Source organism: Neltuma alba, unplaced genomic scaffold (assembly GCF_004799145.2).
Source record: "Neltuma alba isolate B1F8T4 unplaced genomic scaffold, ASM479914v2 tig00010443_pilon, whole genome shotgun sequence".
Classification (NCBI taxonomy): domain Eukaryota; kingdom Viridiplantae; phylum Streptophyta; class Magnoliopsida; order Fabales; family Fabaceae; genus Neltuma; species Neltuma alba.
Genome location: NW_021635337.1, coordinates 114,819 through 131,547, shown reverse-complemented (window position 1 = coordinate 131,547; position 16,729 = coordinate 114,819). Strand labels below are relative to the sequence as shown.

At 36.9% G+C, this 16,729-nt stretch overlaps 1 protein-coding gene across 1 annotated transcript; it reads right to left on the bottom strand.

The window, feature by feature from the left end:
* Window positions 1-2,778: 2,778 nt before the first annotated feature.
* Window positions 2,779-12,220, bottom strand: LOC114756639 (N6-adenosine-methyltransferase non-catalytic subunit MTB-like). The gene is made up of 7 exons (XM_028945583.1): window positions 11,876-12,220; window positions 8,736-11,682; window positions 8,327-8,410; window positions 8,090-8,194; window positions 7,846-7,954; window positions 3,942-4,093; window positions 2,779-3,269 (listed from the first exon to the last, which is right to left on the bottom strand). The coding sequence occupies exons 2-7, from the start codon at window positions 11,316-11,318 to the stop codon at window positions 2,859-2,861; spliced, it is 3,444 nt and encodes a 1,147-aa protein (XP_028801416.1). The 5' UTR covers window positions 11,319-11,682; window positions 11,876-12,220; the 3' UTR covers window positions 2,779-2,858.
* Window positions 12,221-16,729: the final 4,509 nt, after the last annotated feature.

Below are 16,729 nucleotides of genomic sequence, written 5' to 3'. Positions count from 1 at the left end.
CAGGCAACCGCCTTTAACACTCAGGTAGAGTGAGCAAAGATGAAACATTTGTGTTCACCAGTAAAGTAGCAAAGAATGTTGATATGGTGGGGAAGAAACACAAACTTTATGTTGCCTTGACTAAAGTGTAGCAAATCAAGATGAGATCCACGTTAATAAAGTTAGATCAAAATTTGGAATCCCACTTCCATAATACTTGTAGTGAAATAACAAACTCTTCAACATCGACATCGTAGATATGAGCAGAGATGAAGAATTTGGGTTTAGATACTAAGTGTGTCTGGACTTAAGTTTGTACGATGTTAATGATAAGTCCAAAATGACATATGCTTTTATAGTGAAAAAGTAACACCATAGCATGTGTTTCATAGCATATGTGCTAGAAGAATCGCAAAAGGCAAGCGAGTAAAAGATCCCTGCTTCATTGTTGTGTGAGTCCCAAGGAGGAATTATCCTCCTGTTGGTGTCCCTTGACTTTGACAATATCACGAAGATATGTTTCAGTGACTGCTACTTCGGCATGTGTCCTATGGTCATGATAGATGCGATCTAAAGTATTATGCTAGGAAAGCGATTGATTTATATCAAAGTAATATTTGGGCAAAAGGAAGATTAACTGCAATATACACATCTATGCTAGTGTCCGTAACATGTCCCTTATAACATTTTGTTGTCGTAAGTGTGAACACTAGACATACGAGAAAGGTAATCTGAGTCAAATATTGACTCGAGAGGGATTAGATTTACCATAAAAAAGTGTATATAGGTAAATCTAAGATATCTGTGGCATAACATTAAAATTCAAGCTACACAAAGGAGAGGGTGATTTGTGTTGATCCTATAAAAAGGATTTCTAGTACAGGGACCCAAGTGAAAACATCCTACCCACGCGGTCACAGCAAAGCACTAAGTATGAAATTGAGGGGAGACGAAGAGACTAGACCCACGACATCCAATCCACCAAGTGTGAGTGGGAGATGTAGGAAAATAGGTCAGTCCACCCTTGGTAGATTGGGCCCAAGCCCATTTGTATCGGGACTTTGATGCAAATAAATAGGAAATTTGGGTCTTAATTCGCCATTTTATATAAATTGCAAAAAAAAATATATAAAAAGGAGGGACAGTTATCTCTTAACCGTGAGGAGGCAGTTTTACTTTCAAAAAAGTGAAGTTAATAAACAGCCAAGTGCATCATTTTCGCACGAATGAGTTTTGGTTTCCTCCCTCCTATTCTGACTTCTCCCTCCTTCCACAAAAGAGTGCATTTGCTATGTAACACTTATCCGAGTTCACTACCGTAACTAGACTTCCGCGTAGCTATCTAAAGGCGTGGAACACTCCAAGTATGCCCGAAAACCATTACATTGTCATCCTCACCACTGATCGCATTATCAATTATATCCTTGTTTAAGAAGGGGCATATTTAGTTTTTCTCTGAAACTTGATCATCGACAAAATTGGTGCACCAAACGCCTAGGACAATGTGATATCCTTTGGATGTTTGATATCAAGAGATATTTTGTCAAGGCTGAGGTGAGGTTAAAGAGAATTAAAAACTTTTTCTGAGCAGTAATGAACACTGATAACAAACATTTGACGAAGCCGTGACGTGTAAACCAGAAAAAATATAAAAAGCTTCAACACTTCTTGAGCAGGGTAGGCCCTCATCAAATGGAGACATCCGCGTTTCATTTGAGCTTTCGGTACTATTTGAGATGGGATAAATGGAGAGAAAGGTAAGGAAAGAAAATTTTTAATAAACTCTATTTAAAATGTTGAAAAATGGCGTTTTAAAATTTTAATAGAAAAAATAATATAAAAGAGTAATAAAAATTAATTAAAAGCTTTTAACTCTATTTTTTTAATTTTTAAAATTGAGCTTATTAATATTTTCTATTCCCTCTCCTTTCATTCTTTCTTGTACCAAATAAACTCTTACCCCTTGCTTGATTGAGAAAAAATTAGGGAGGAAAAAAAACTAAAGAGGAAAACATGAGGAGAAACAAAGTAGGAGAGAAAATAAAGTGAAACCCATGCCTCATTTTCTCTTCAAATTATGGAGAGATTCGGGAAGGAAAACAAGAATTCTATGACTATCCCTTGCTCTCTCTTCCTCTTTATATTTATTTTATAATATTTAAAAAGTTATTCACTTTTTATTTTTTATCTTAAAATAATATTTTTATTAACTAATTTGGTTTTAGAATATAATAATCTGAAAAGATATCTAAACCCAATAACTTAATTTAAATTATTTGATGATGTTAATGTTAGCATAAATTTATTACAATATTTAATTTACTTTCAAATATGATATATTTTAATAAAAATATTTTAGTCATTTAGATATTTACTAATTTTTTTCCCTCTCTATTTCCTCTCATCTATCCAAGCAAGAGAGATCATATTGAAATCACTTATGAACACATTTTGCATAAATCAAGATAAAATTCCTCTCATATATTTATTCGTATTCTGTAAATCACGACTGAAAAACTACCCAATATCTTCCCTCCAATTTTTCCTTTTGTGTATTTTCTCCCCTCCTTTTTTTTTTTCCTCCCAACTTTCTTTCTCGTCCAAAGAGAACATCAGTCTCCCGCTACAATCATTCCTAGTTTTAGTGCTTCTAAAGCGGAGGGAGAAATTTCAAGGCAAGCAAATGAAACGACATGTCGTCTTAGAATGCAAGCTCCGAACAGCTTCACATACGTGATGAATACCGAGTTGCCTGTATTGAATTAGGACGAGCACCAAATCCGACCTCCACAGCCAACGGACCAGAAAAATTTTCCCGCTTACATTAGTGGGGCCAATAAGTATGAGGATACATGCATTTTATAAGACCAAGCGTCATGCTACAACATATTCATTTGTCTGTATGACTCAAAATCTAAATAGCCTGGGGGTCCATTATATCCATACATGTCAAAAACTTTATTATCATCTGAAGGCACTAAAGAAGAGCCTTCTCTTCCTTTAAACCCATCAAGAGGCGAAGCCCAAGGAGTTCCCTCTTGATTCATTCCCAATGCAGTTGGATTCTGGGGTGAGTTCCCTGCAGCCCTTCTGTTTGAGGAACTCGACGTCAACGAAATAGACACTGATTGTTGCTGCTGCTGTTGCTGGTTCTTCATTGGTGACTTTGGACGTAGAGACTCAATTTCAGGCGTAGTCACAACCAAATGAGGTGCCTCAGGAGGCGGATTTCGTCCTCCACCTCCCTGCCATACTTTACCATCTTTATCTGTGAAATTCTTGGTATACGCCTGAATTCATACAAAAACCCAAAGGGTGTGGTGAATAAGCAAAGAGAACCCCAAAGACAAAGTATGGATAAGTAATACTTAATGCCGACAGCATTAAAGTGAAGAGCAATGAAATATTACTATCAACGGAGAAGCAGAGAACAAGACTCAAATCTTGTATCATTCAACCAAAAGAATTTCCAATGAAATCTTCAGAAAAGTACGCAATTTAACTAATTTATGACATCATATAATTAAAGACTGGAGTTCCATTACATCTGTTTTAGCCATCGAGTTCCTCTCAGGCCAGATTTATTTTGCATTCAATTCCAAAGAGAACGCTGGAAATCTTGTTTTTCCACTTTACACCCTTTCCTTATAGAAAGCTACAGTTTATTAGCAAGAAAAACCACACCATGTGACTCCCTCTCTACCACCCACCCTAGTAGGCCATGGCCCAAATCCTGATGGACATGAGTCCATCAGGTAAAGATATCCTAATGGAGTATCCATCAAGCAAATTTAAGTGCATATATCAACCAGATATCAAAACAAGTTAGAACGCACAAAAATGACTCGGTAAAAAAATTTGAAAAAAATCATAAATTAAAATAGAATGAGGATGAGACAAAATAACCAACTACAGTCTAAGTACACGGCATTTTGATAGGCCCTTCATTTCAAATTTCTCACCTCCGCATTGAAATTTGTAGATGACAGTCCTTTACCAACAGTTACCCAACCAGCTCGAATATTGTGGTCTTCACCAAAGAGTTCAAGCCTCCTCCTTCCAAGGGCAAAGTGCTCAATAATCCTATACATATCTTCAGGCTTTTGTGTTGAACCTGCAACATAAGAACAAGGATTTGATGAGATGTCCATTTCATGATTGCATATGAAGATTGGAATTATGAAGGAGCAAAGATAAAATGAATTTATAAATTGTTGAAACATCCTAGAAAGTGATTCTCTAATGGATCTATAATTCTAAGCAAATTAATATCAACGGCAATAATTATTGACGGCTGAATCTCCTTTCATATAATCACAATTTATTGCGCACTTGAATGCTTTCTCCTTTTTTGTACACACAACACTCCTGCCAAGTACTCCCTCCGGTCCTTATTATAAGGACTTTTAACCTGTCTCTTCATGTAAGATGTTCCATCTAACGTAGTAAATTTCTCCATCTGACATACCTAAAAAACTACAGAACTTTGTAATTAAACAAATTCTTCTAACTAATAACTTTTATTGAAGGTAATTTTGACATTTTATAAGAAATAACTAATTTTAAATAACTTCCTTAATTTACATAAAGTTATGATAGGAATTTTAAATAACTTCCTTAATTTAAATAAAGTTGTTAACAGGTGCTTATAAATAGTACTGGAGGGCGTAATGTTTTTAAATTTTAGTCTCTATAAATTAAGGCTTAACTTTCTCATCCCCTATTCTTAATTATCTGTTTAAAGCCACCCAACTGCACTCAATACTTCTCTAGTTCAGTTAATATACTAGAGCAGACAGCCATCCATATCCCACCCGTGGCCAACTAACTTGCCATTTCATATTTTTCTTTTTTAAACTAGACGCTCCAATCCTTAGTTTAAAGTTAGGAACCAAAAGCATGTGTTCACATCACTTCACACGCTTAAATAACACTACACTGTCACCTGATGATGGACTGGATTATATTTCACATTTTTTTAAGGACCTGGCTTTGAAGGGGGTCAAGCCATGTCCAAGAACTTAATGGTGAAAAAAAATATCATGCTTAGTTCAACTTAAAATGAGAAACAACGAATAAACTGAACGAGTTGCCTAGAACTAGCTAGGCAAAGAAATAATTACCAAGTAACGATATAATAGCCTATGTGCAAATTTAAGCAACCGACCTACCCCTCAAATCTTTTACTTTGAACACTGAGCTTACAGTGCTAGGAAACAAGTGAGATAAAAAGTAGGGAAAAACATTAGGTTCTGAACGCAGTCAGTCTAGCAAATACTTTAAAACGGATAAATAAACAAAAATTATCAAAACAATAAAGACAGCTGCGACACTCAGAGAACTAATTAGAAATCTGAAAAAAGTCACTTTCTATGCATATGGATAAAGAGACAAACAAATTACTATGGTGCATGACTCTTATTCTCCATCTTCACTAAAGTCAGACATAAAATATTCGGTGTATATTATCCATTAGACAACAACAAAATTAATGGTTCTGGTGAGTTTAAAATTATTATGCTTATATCCACATTCCCTTCCTTTCTCCCTTTGTCTATCTCCCCCTCCCTCTTCTCTACTGTTGGCTTTACTAAGTGGGCTTACGCCATCAACATTTGACCAATTATTTTCTTGTTGCAATGGGCTAGCGCAAATCTTTTCACCTTTAACACAATCTCTTGCATCCTAGTGGTGCCCCTTCATCACTCAAACTTTTTTCCCCCAACCATCCCTCAAAGTCAATTAAATCAGCTGACACAATGTGCAGAAGATAGAATTAGTGTTTTAGTCTTGAAACCACCCTTGTGTTAATGGTTGTCTCCATAGTGATCCATCCTAAAATCAAAGGAGAATCTAAATGCTTACATATGTTATCCTTAGTTCAAATCTGCTTCCGCAGTACGTTTTTTTTTCCTACACCCTAATTGTCCTCTTCCTTTTCTTATTCAGCCATGAGAAGCCAAAAGTGTTCATTTCTTGCTCCTTTGGTTGCTCGAAACATCTCAACATCAATATCGCAGCACAAATAAATCCCCTTCTTACTTTCAAGGCACAAGACAGTTAAGAGACTTCGTTCAAACAATGTCAAGTTGAGAATGGAAACCTCTTCTTCCCTACATAACATGGCTTGTCAACACGTTTGGCAACATTCATCTCTTGCCTCCATCTATCCTTGTTCAGCCCACTTAACCTTTGGTAGATGGTTTCTAACCACTTGATGGGTCAGATTCTCCAATGGGTATTGGGCTATGGGTTAGTAAACTTAACCAGGCAGCTTTGAGATTCTCCACTTCGATGGCCTTTGGCATAGTGCATCAGCTAGGCTTTGTGGTGCAATTTTCAACTTAATACTTTCCTTTTCTTTCCCCACTGTACAACTTCAGTTACTTGATGATTTTATTACTTTAGCCTTCGATTTTGCCAAGTTTTCCCCAAAAAATGGTGGAAGCTTTGACTGATGATCTTTGGTAGATTACTTCTTAACTCCGTCTCCATTTCTATCTCTTCCTTCGAGCATCTTATAAATCTTCAAGTAGCCTCTTACAATTTCTTTCTATCATTTCTTTCATATCTTTATTCATGCATTTCAAGCCTCCCGTCGAGTCCCTCAAGTTGTCCTCTCATAAGTACATTCTTCCTTCCATCCTTTTATTCACTATATACCAAAACAAAATTTTTCGAGCACCAAATGATAGGAACTTGACTTTTTCTACAAAACAGGACAGACTGTGCTGGATATAGCTAAAATAACTCAGGCCACAAGGTCCTAATCATGTAAACACATCAATCAAAACAGCATTTATTAAACATAAGCCCAACCTAGAGAAACATCCTGGATAGTCCAGCACAGTAGCCTTCAAGCCTACAAGGCCATAAAGACCAATACATGCAACATTTGAATATTTTTTTCTATTACCCAGATTTCATCCACTATGTATGATAATTAACACACCGCATACCAAACCCCACCCAAAAACCTGCAGAACATCGATTTGGTTAAGTTCAGTAGTCTGGCTCGTTACAAAAGTCTATAACAGACAAATGATATACATCTGACTTCCGATTTACAAAGAAACAAGTTTATAGGAACATGCCATATTAGCAATCTTCCTCAGATTGTGCTCAGACAGTCATGTAAGTAGGCATTACTTGAAACATTGTTTTGCACTAACATATGAAAGTTTAATAAGAAAATGCAAAACATTGCCAACGCTTGAGTAGGGATGTGTATTTTTGGGAAATTGCAAGAATTTCGAAAGTCCTTTTGATTTTCATAGACCTCAGTTTTCTTTGGTCCCACGAAAATAAGCCATCAAAATTCCTACTCAAATTGAACCATACCGTTTTATTGGCTATGCTCAATCAGAAACCTGATATTCATTTGAACAGTTAAGTTCCTTAAAAACTCTTATGGCTATGCTGCTAATCTCATTTTAATAGAAGACATGGTGTATTGTTGCCACTTCCAAAAAAGTGTGAACTCCAATTCTCAACTAGTTATGTTCACTTTCTCAGCGACTTAATACCGTGAAAGTTGCAATTGTGAGTTGAATCACACAGCAACCAAAAATAACGATGATAATTACAACACAATTACTATCTAAGGCTTAGCCGATACCCATGCCATATCACAAACTAACTGAACGATCATGCCAAAAAAAAAAAAGAAGAAGAACTGATTCTTAAGTTCTAGCTTTTGCGAATACAAACAGATGCAAAGGCTGATTTTACAGACTTCAACAAGTCATCCCCAAAAGACGTAGCAGAATTTATAACTGAAAAGAAAGGAACTTAAGGGATTGAACAAAATATTACTAGTAGGAAAAAATGATTCTTTATTCCATGACCACAAATGATTATACTAACCATAAGGAGGTTCTTCTGCGATAATCACATCAGTGTCAATGTTGGCATGAATTATATGGCCATCAGTACTTCTACGAACAGTTCCTTTTATGCCCATCAAGCAGTGTTCCTTCACCACAATAAAATCAAACATTTCAAGGCAACATGCCATATTATCTATATAGCATTTAAGGAAAGAAAAAAAAAATCATGTTCGACTAGTTGGATGCAGCTGTAGTAGTACAAGATGTAAATTTAAACAGACCTTTGAATGCTGAAACAAAGTATGTGAATCATGCCGCAGTCCTGGAGTTGCATTATTTTTATTTGTCTTCACCCAACATATATCTTCACACCTACGGAATCCCCACTGTAGAACCCCACACAGAAAATGAAACAGAAAGAAATTAATCAGCAGAGCACATGAATAGAATATGATTAGAGCAGCAACCAACAATTAAAGTTCAGTTATAAATATGATTCCAATTTCCAGATGATGTACCTTCTTCAGACATTGACGGCCTTGTTCAAGGCCTACACCATCTCCCACCCAAAGGAAGATGAATGAAGGCGTGTCAGCTATAGCCTTAAGGAAAGAAAAGATGAAAAATAAATTAGATTTCTCAGCTAAAGATTAAAGTACAAATACAATGCACTTAATAGTGAAAAACAAAAAGGAAGGTGACTTTCAATAGTAATAAATCATGTTCTAGTACATACAATCAAATAGATTGTGCATAAGCCATTCTAATATGAGAGCACTCCAACAGGGAGTACAAAATCCGTAAAAGCACCAAGGAAAAGCAGAATCTCAAATTCCTTAATACATCATCAATTGCATGGCAAGAAATGATTATACACAAACAGCCCTAACAGGAGAATGTGCTGCAAATATAGGGGGAAAATCTTACCTCAATCTTAAGATTCATTATTTCTTCAAATGTCCAGTACCCCATATGGTCAGCAACACCAGGAGCACGGTGAACATACTCTTCCCAGGGGGGATCCACAAGAATGACATCAAACTTAGTTCCAAAGAACTCAGGAGACAATTCAAACTCTTTCAGATCACATTTAAAATACATGGGAGGAGAAGCAGATTTTGCAACAATCTCATCCTTTTTCTGTATAAGCTCCCTAAGCTTAGGATAATCTTCTACAACGTTTGTTAGTTCAAGTTCCCGAATAAAATTCTGTGGCCTCATACCAGTGTCAACGAAGTTTTGAGAATAATCATTCTGTTCGCCTCTAGAAGGAGCTTTACCAGGAGCTCCACCACTTTTTGGAGGAACCCATCCCCCAGGAGATTTATCAGATGATGTTCCTCGAGTCATTTGTCCTGCAGGATTGAAGCCAGGACTAGATATGACAGGGGAAGCTCCTCTACCAGGGCCTGATTGGTTATAATACATTGCCGGGTTTGGGGGGTTCCCTAAGTTAGTAGGAAACCTTGGGCCACCAGGTGGCATGGGAGAAAGACCAGGTGGAACAGCTAGCATATTCATATCAACACCTCGAGCACCTGGCCAAACTGGTGGACTAAATGGTGGAATGAAAACTCCAGGGGGTGGACCAGGAGCAGGTGACATGCCAGGGGTAAGAGACTGCATTGGTCCAGGTGGAGGCATTGCAAGAGGGCCAAATGGTGAACCTATCATTGGTAGTGGCATTCCAACTTGTTGGTTATCTCTTCCAGTTGGCCTAACCCTTCCTCCTCGACCAACCCTATTCCCTTTTACTCCATGTGGACCAGCTCTGTTGTATGATCCAGACTCTTGGTTTCCATGCTGAGACTGTGAACCACCACTGCTAGAACTTTGAGCCCCAGAACTACGACCAACCACAGCACCTTTCTGACTTCTCCCTCTTCCACCTTGAATGTCATAGTCATCATCAGTATATCTGTCCTTCCATTCTTCACTAGGAGTTCCAGCCCCACATAAATCACTCTTCCTTGCTTTGTCTTCATGCAGATATGACCATTGCTCATCACTTGCACCTGATTTAGCATCATATTGTTGATTTACTTCAGTTTTCCTATAGAAATTGGACACAGATTCTGCTTTCCCATAGTCAATAGGCTTGGTTTGGATCTCTATCACATCATAGTTGTCATTTGAAATTCCAAAATTTGATGAAGTTTTAACTGCCTCACCTCTACTTCCATCTTTTCTACCACCAGAGCGACCATGAGGCCTTTCATTGTCAATTCTCTCCCGACCATGTCTCGGCAATTCCCATTCTCTATTTTGATCAAAAACAACATCACTATTTTTTGACTCTTTATCAGTACTACTTGATTGCCTCCTTCTCCAACTCTCTTTAGAACTTTCTCGATCCTTATTCTTGTCATCCCTATAACCATCTTTCTCAAATTCCTTCCTTTTAAAGCTACTGCTCCTTTCATAATCAATATCTGAGTTTTCTGAATCTTGGTGACGTCTACCACTTCTCTCAGGCGTCTTGGATCTATTTGTGTGCCCGACTTCTCTTGATGTTTTATCCCTACCACGCATATTTCCATCTTCATCTACATTTAATTGCTTATCCCAACTTTCATCATAATTGGTGGCTGATCTCTGGTGCCTTGACTTATCATATCTGTCCCTTTCCAATCTGTCTTCCCGACTAACCTCTTGAGATTCTAACTTGCCTTTACTCTTGGCTCTCTCAAAATCAGCTCTTCTCTCTTCTTTATTGTTGGATTTGAAAATCTTATCACTAGAATCCAGCCCCCTGCCTTTACCCTCTCCAAGTTCATTTCTAGCAGATGCACTCTTCTCTCTATAACTCTCATACTTGGGATCAGAAGCCACGCCACTTCCAGCATCACCCTTTTCAGAATAATCATCCTCTAACTTCCCCATTGTGTCTGCTTCATCCCATTTTCTTCTTGAACTTCTTACTTGCTCAGAAGACCCATGACCTTTCTCTCTACTGCTTTCCCTCCTTTCTGGGACTTTGTGATCTTTGTCCACGCTTCCAAGCTCATCATGTAATTTGTCCTCATTATTTCTACTTCTATTCTGCGAACTATCATACTCCAAATGCTTTGAAGACATTTTTCTCCTCTCACATTCATCAGCACGACTATGCGCTCTACTGACTATCTTATTATCCCCACCATCTTGCTTGTCTGATTCTCCATCCTGATACAAACTGCTCAACTTTTCCAATGTGCTTTCCTCTTGCCTTTTCTTCAATTGTTTAGACCGCAAATCTTTCCTACAATCGTAATCATTGTCATCACTGTCAGCTCTGCTTGAGCCGCTAGACCTCTTCCTCGTCTCACCTCTATCACCAGAACTCTTTCTTCTTCCACTGCCACCTAAACCATCAATCTCTTCCGCATTCCCCGATTTTCTTGACCTGCTTGACTTGTGCTTCTTCCTATCACTGTCCTCCCACTCATCATCACCAACCCTGTCACTCTTCACATCTGAGCTACCAACCTCCCGCTTCAAAAGACCACGAACGCTTTCAGGTGAATCCATTTTGGGCTGAACAAAGGTGAAAGAAAAATAACCCAACTAGTATTTCTCTTCACAATTCAGCTACCTTCCATTTAACAAGAATAAGTGAAAAAAAACACGTTGCCCCGAAAAAAATGAAACAATTGCGCAGATGAATCCCCAAAATTTTTCACTTAAAGATTGTGTCTGTATATACCCATGTATACTGAAGAAAAGAAAGCTTCGCCAAAATCTCACTATTTGCAACCCTAAGAAATAGAGCAGCCGTTTGGTTGAGTTCGGATGCTTGTGCTAATTAAAAACTAAAAGGCTGAAACTTAGCGAAGTGCAGCCCGCAAGAACCGAAGCAACATTGAGACTAGAGTTTGGTGCAGATATTCTCTTCCTGAAAAATTTAAAGCGAAAGTTAGAAATATATGAAAGAAAAATAGAGAGAAATAGGACAAGCAAACCAGAAATCTTGAAAATTTACATTGAGAATCCATTCAAAATACAAAAATTGTCCAAAAAGATGGACAATTGTCCAAAAACCATTCGAGCAAGAATAGACAGTCCTGATCAAAAATTGAAGGATTTACTTTGTTCGTATGATTCCCATGTAGACGAAGGCAGTGAGGCCGAGGATGCCAACGAGGTCCAGTTGCGGCGAGTCCATCAAAAGCTATTCCTCTAACAGTGCCCAAGATCCTTAATGTTCCAATTCTTGTCCCCTTCCATTCCACTTCTAACCTTCCTTGATTCTCCTGCTCAGTTCCCCACTTTCTTTTTCTCTCTCCCTATCGATTTTGTGGCTTCCTATCTCACTCTCGCTCGCAGCTCCACTCTGTCCCTGCTCCGTCGTCCGTCACTCTTGAGATGGCGCCGAGCAAAAAGAAGGGGACTGTTTTAGGGTTCCAATAATTCACGGATATGGAAACAAGACCCAAGGAAAATAGTAACTTTCTCGAGCCCCTGGAAAGCTACACAGTACATTAGGTTAGCTTCATGAATTTTCATTTTCCCTTTTTTCTGAGCCACCAGGTTCATGAAATTTTAAATTAATAACTAATATCGCCAAAAACTAATAATTCTGGAATATGAATTAAAAGAATATATCAATAATCAAAAGTAACAAAATAATCATAGGGAAAATGACAGATAAAGAAGCTCCAAAATGTGAAATGCCAATTTGGGAAGCTAAGGAAATGTAATTACCCATAGGGAAGTCCTTCTCAAATTGGGATTTTGAAATTTAGTGAAATGACAAAAATGTCCTTTGTTCTTTTTTTTTTTAAAAAAAAAACCAGCCCCTCACCGGTGGTCGGCGACCGGCGACCACCGCCGGCGACTGGCCTCCGGCGGCCGCCGACCGCCTCCGGCCACCGGCGCCGGCCACCGGTGTGGTGGCTGCCGGTGAAGGATTTTTGTGACAAGATTTTTTTTTTTTGGGAATAGGATAATATTGGTTCAAAGTGACGGGGGTGGGATTTGATCCCACAACCCCTTGGCCACTTGGACCAACAAAAGATGGCCATTGGGGATTTCTTAACCTTATAATCAAAAATATAAGTTAACTCTTTTACTGTGACTCCAGCTCCTGACAACAATTTATCTGAGGATGACAAGTCTTAATTGAGAAATAACAAGTCTAAATTTGATCATAATTTATTTAAAAATGACACGTCTTTGTTGAAAAATAACAACAATTTATTCGGTATTTCTTGTTATGTATAACGAAAAGTTGCTTTGTTAATATCAAATTTAGACTTGTCATTTTCCAGTAAAGACGTGTTTTTTTCAAATAAATTATGGTCATTTTTAATTAACGTAGATGCTATTTCTTGTTATGTATAAAGAAAAGTTGCCTTGTTAATATCAATTTAGACTTGTCATTTATAGTAAAGACGTGTCATTTTTAAATAAATTATGATCATTTTTAATTAATGCACATGCTGCTATGTTATGTATAAAGAAAAGTTGCTTTGTTAATATCAAATTTAGACTTGTTATTTCTCAATTAAGACTTGTCATCCTCAGATAAATTGTTGTCACGAGCTGGAGTCACAGTAAAAGAGTTAACTTATATTTTGTTTGCATTATAAGGTTAAGAAATCTTTGATAGCCCAATGGCCATCCTTTTGTTGGTCCAAGTGGCCAAGGGGTTGTGGGATCAAATCCCACCCCCGCCACTTTGAACCAATATTATCCTATTCCCAAAAAAAAAAATCTTGTCACAAAAATCCTTCACCGGCAGCCACCACACTGGTGCCCGGCGCCGGTGGCCGGAGGCGGTCGACGGCCGCCGGAGGCCAGTCGCCGGCGGTGGTCGCCGGTCGCCGGCCACCGGTGAGGGGCTGGGTTTTTTTTTTTAAAAAAAAAAAAGAACAAAGGGCATTTTTGTCATTTCACTGAATTTCAAAATCCCAATTTGGGAAGGACTTCCCTATGGGTAATTACATTTCCTTAGCTTCCCAAAATGGCATTTCACATTTTGGAGCTTCTTTATCTGTCATTTTCCCATAATCATACTCGATTGTTAATTTTTGAATATTAAAAAGAAATTAAATCAAAAGATATGAAAATGCAAACTATTAATTACTTGAAATAAAAAGAGAAAATGACAAATAAAGACTCCTGAATATTAAAATTACGAGGAGGCCACCTAAATAAGCTAAATTACCAAGAAAGACCCGGTCTCAAATTATAATTATGAAATCAGGCTAAAAAGACAGAAATACCCTTCTCTTTCTTCCATCACCCCATCTCTTTCTCTTTCCTTCTTTTCTTTCTCTCCGTCTTCATCCTTTTCTCCCTCTTCATCTCCCTTTCTCTCTTCTTCCTTCTATTCCTCTCCCTCTCAAAACATTCATCTCCCACCTATACATTTATCAATATGATTAAGGTTGTGGCCATTCCCATTAATCTCTATTACAAAAAATATGGTGACTCATCGTTAATGCTGGTCGGCAGAAGTAATCAGATTCAAGTTGATAGCAATAGTATTCTGGAGATGGTATACATAATCAATATTGGAGAGGATGAGATTCAAGCTACCCAAGACGTTACAGGTATATATACTTCATGATTGGCATGGCATGGTCTTGGTGGGTTGCAGTGTGGTCACTGGGTTATACAGTGGAAGAGAATGAAACGTGAAGTTAATGATGGAAAATGTTAGTTGGAGGATGTTATAGTTAGTTTGAGATACACTTGTCACTGAATCTTGTAGAAACTGGTTGCTGTCAAAACACCTCTAGTTTTTTATTATTTGACTTACTATTGTTGTAATTTTACTTAGTAGTATTGTAACTACAGATTGGTTAGTTTGATCACAGCGACATCACATGATAATCTGAAAGTGTCAGTATTTTGTTTATGGACAGAGCAATATTAACATTTACTATTTATAGTTGTTAATGGTATCAATATAGATCCATTTAATGTTCTGAATTGATGACAAACCTCTTCACAGACTTATAATTTCACTTATCACAGTTGTTATTTGGTTTTCCACTCTTGTCGATTGATTTTCATAACTTATCATTCGCCTTATTCAACTTGCCATAAATTACTTATCAGAACTTGTTATCTACTAAAGAAATCTGAAGATTCTGTCACTTGAAAAGAGAAAATTAAATTTTTATAAATTGCTTATCAGAAGTTGTCATTCGCCTTACTAAACTTGTCATTCGTCTTACTAAACTTGTCATTTACCAAGAATGTTTAGCAAGATGTATGACAACTTCTGATAAGCAGCTCATAGGAATTTAAGATTCTGAGTTAAAATGACAATTTGCACAATTCCTTGGCAAATGACAATTTTAGTTTTATTTAGCAAATGACAAGTTCTGATAAACAATTTATGACAAGTTTAGTTAGGCAAATAATAATTTTAGTAAGGCAAATGACAACTTCTGATAAGCATTTCATCCAAATTTAATTTTCTCTGTTCAAATGACAGAATTTCCAGATTTCTTTAGTAGATGACAAGTTCAGTAAGGCAAATGATAGAATTTTTGTGTTTCTATCACTGTATTTCTGTCACCACATTTTTAATTAAGTAGACAACATTAAATAGCTCTACATTATTACAATATAGAATTGATTAACAAAAAATGTTAACATTCCTCTACACAATATAAAAAGACCATCATTATCAGATTGTCATGTGTTTCTATCACTGCCTTATTGTCATAATAGTTAAAAGTCTGTATTAACAACACTAGCAAGCAAAATTACAACAATAGTGATCATTATACTCTCTCCAATATATTTAACTCCCCCTTCATCACTTGCTTCAGAATGTCCACCAATATGGACATAACGTAACAAATTCTGTGTTTTTGTCATGGCATTTCTATCATCACAAGATGATTGTTTTTGACTTTAGAAAATCACAACTTAAGTATAATACATGACAAGTTAAGTATATCAAATTATAACTTCGTTTATTTTCAGATTTCTTTGGCGAATGACAAGTTGAGTAAGACGAATGACAAGTTGAGTAAGGCGAATAACAACTTCTGATAAACAATTCATAAAAATTTAATTTCTCTTTTTAAATAACAGAATTCTTAGATTTCTTTAGTAGATGACAAGTTTTGATATGTAATTTATGACAAGTTGAGTAAGGCGAATGACAAGTTATGAAATGACAAGAGTGGAAAGCCAAATAACAACTATGGTAAATGAAATTATAAGTCAGTGAGGAGGTCAGTCATGAATTTCAGAACATTAAATAGATCTACATTGATACCATTTACAACTATAAATACTAAATGTTAACATTGCTCTGCCCATAAACAAAATACCAACATTTTCAGATTATCATGCCATGTTGCTGTGATCAAACTAACCAATTTGTAGTTACAACACTACTAAGTAAAATTACAACAATAGTAAGTCAAATAACAAAAAACTAGAGGTGTTTTGACAGCAACCAGGAACTCTAAATCAAATGAGGAGATTATCGATTCCCAGATACAAGTAAACAAAAAGAAGACAGTATTCAACCAGACAATCCTCAAAACCTTGAAAATATTCAAACCAGCGAACCCTGTAGCTTCTAGCAACAACTTAAAGAACTCAGCCTTCTTCTTCTTTGCTAACAGAGAAAACGATTCATAAGGTTGATCGTGTAACATCCAAACTTTGGGACCTAGAAGTACTAGAAATAGCCTAAATTGGATAGGCTACTAGACTCCTTTTGAGCAGAAGTCCCAAAGATGAGAAAGGAAAACAAAGCAGTTTCAGGGACTAAACTGCAAAGTAAAAATTTTAAGGGGCTAAAGTGTAATCAAAGTTAGAGGCTCCAGTAAAGTCTCGAAGGCCCAGAGAGAGAAAAGAGACTAGATACAGGCCAAAGGTTAAGCTAGAAGCCTCAAAGAGAGGATTATATGAAGCTAAGTCCAAGAAGGGACTAAACTGTAAATTCAGAAAGTTATGACCAACAG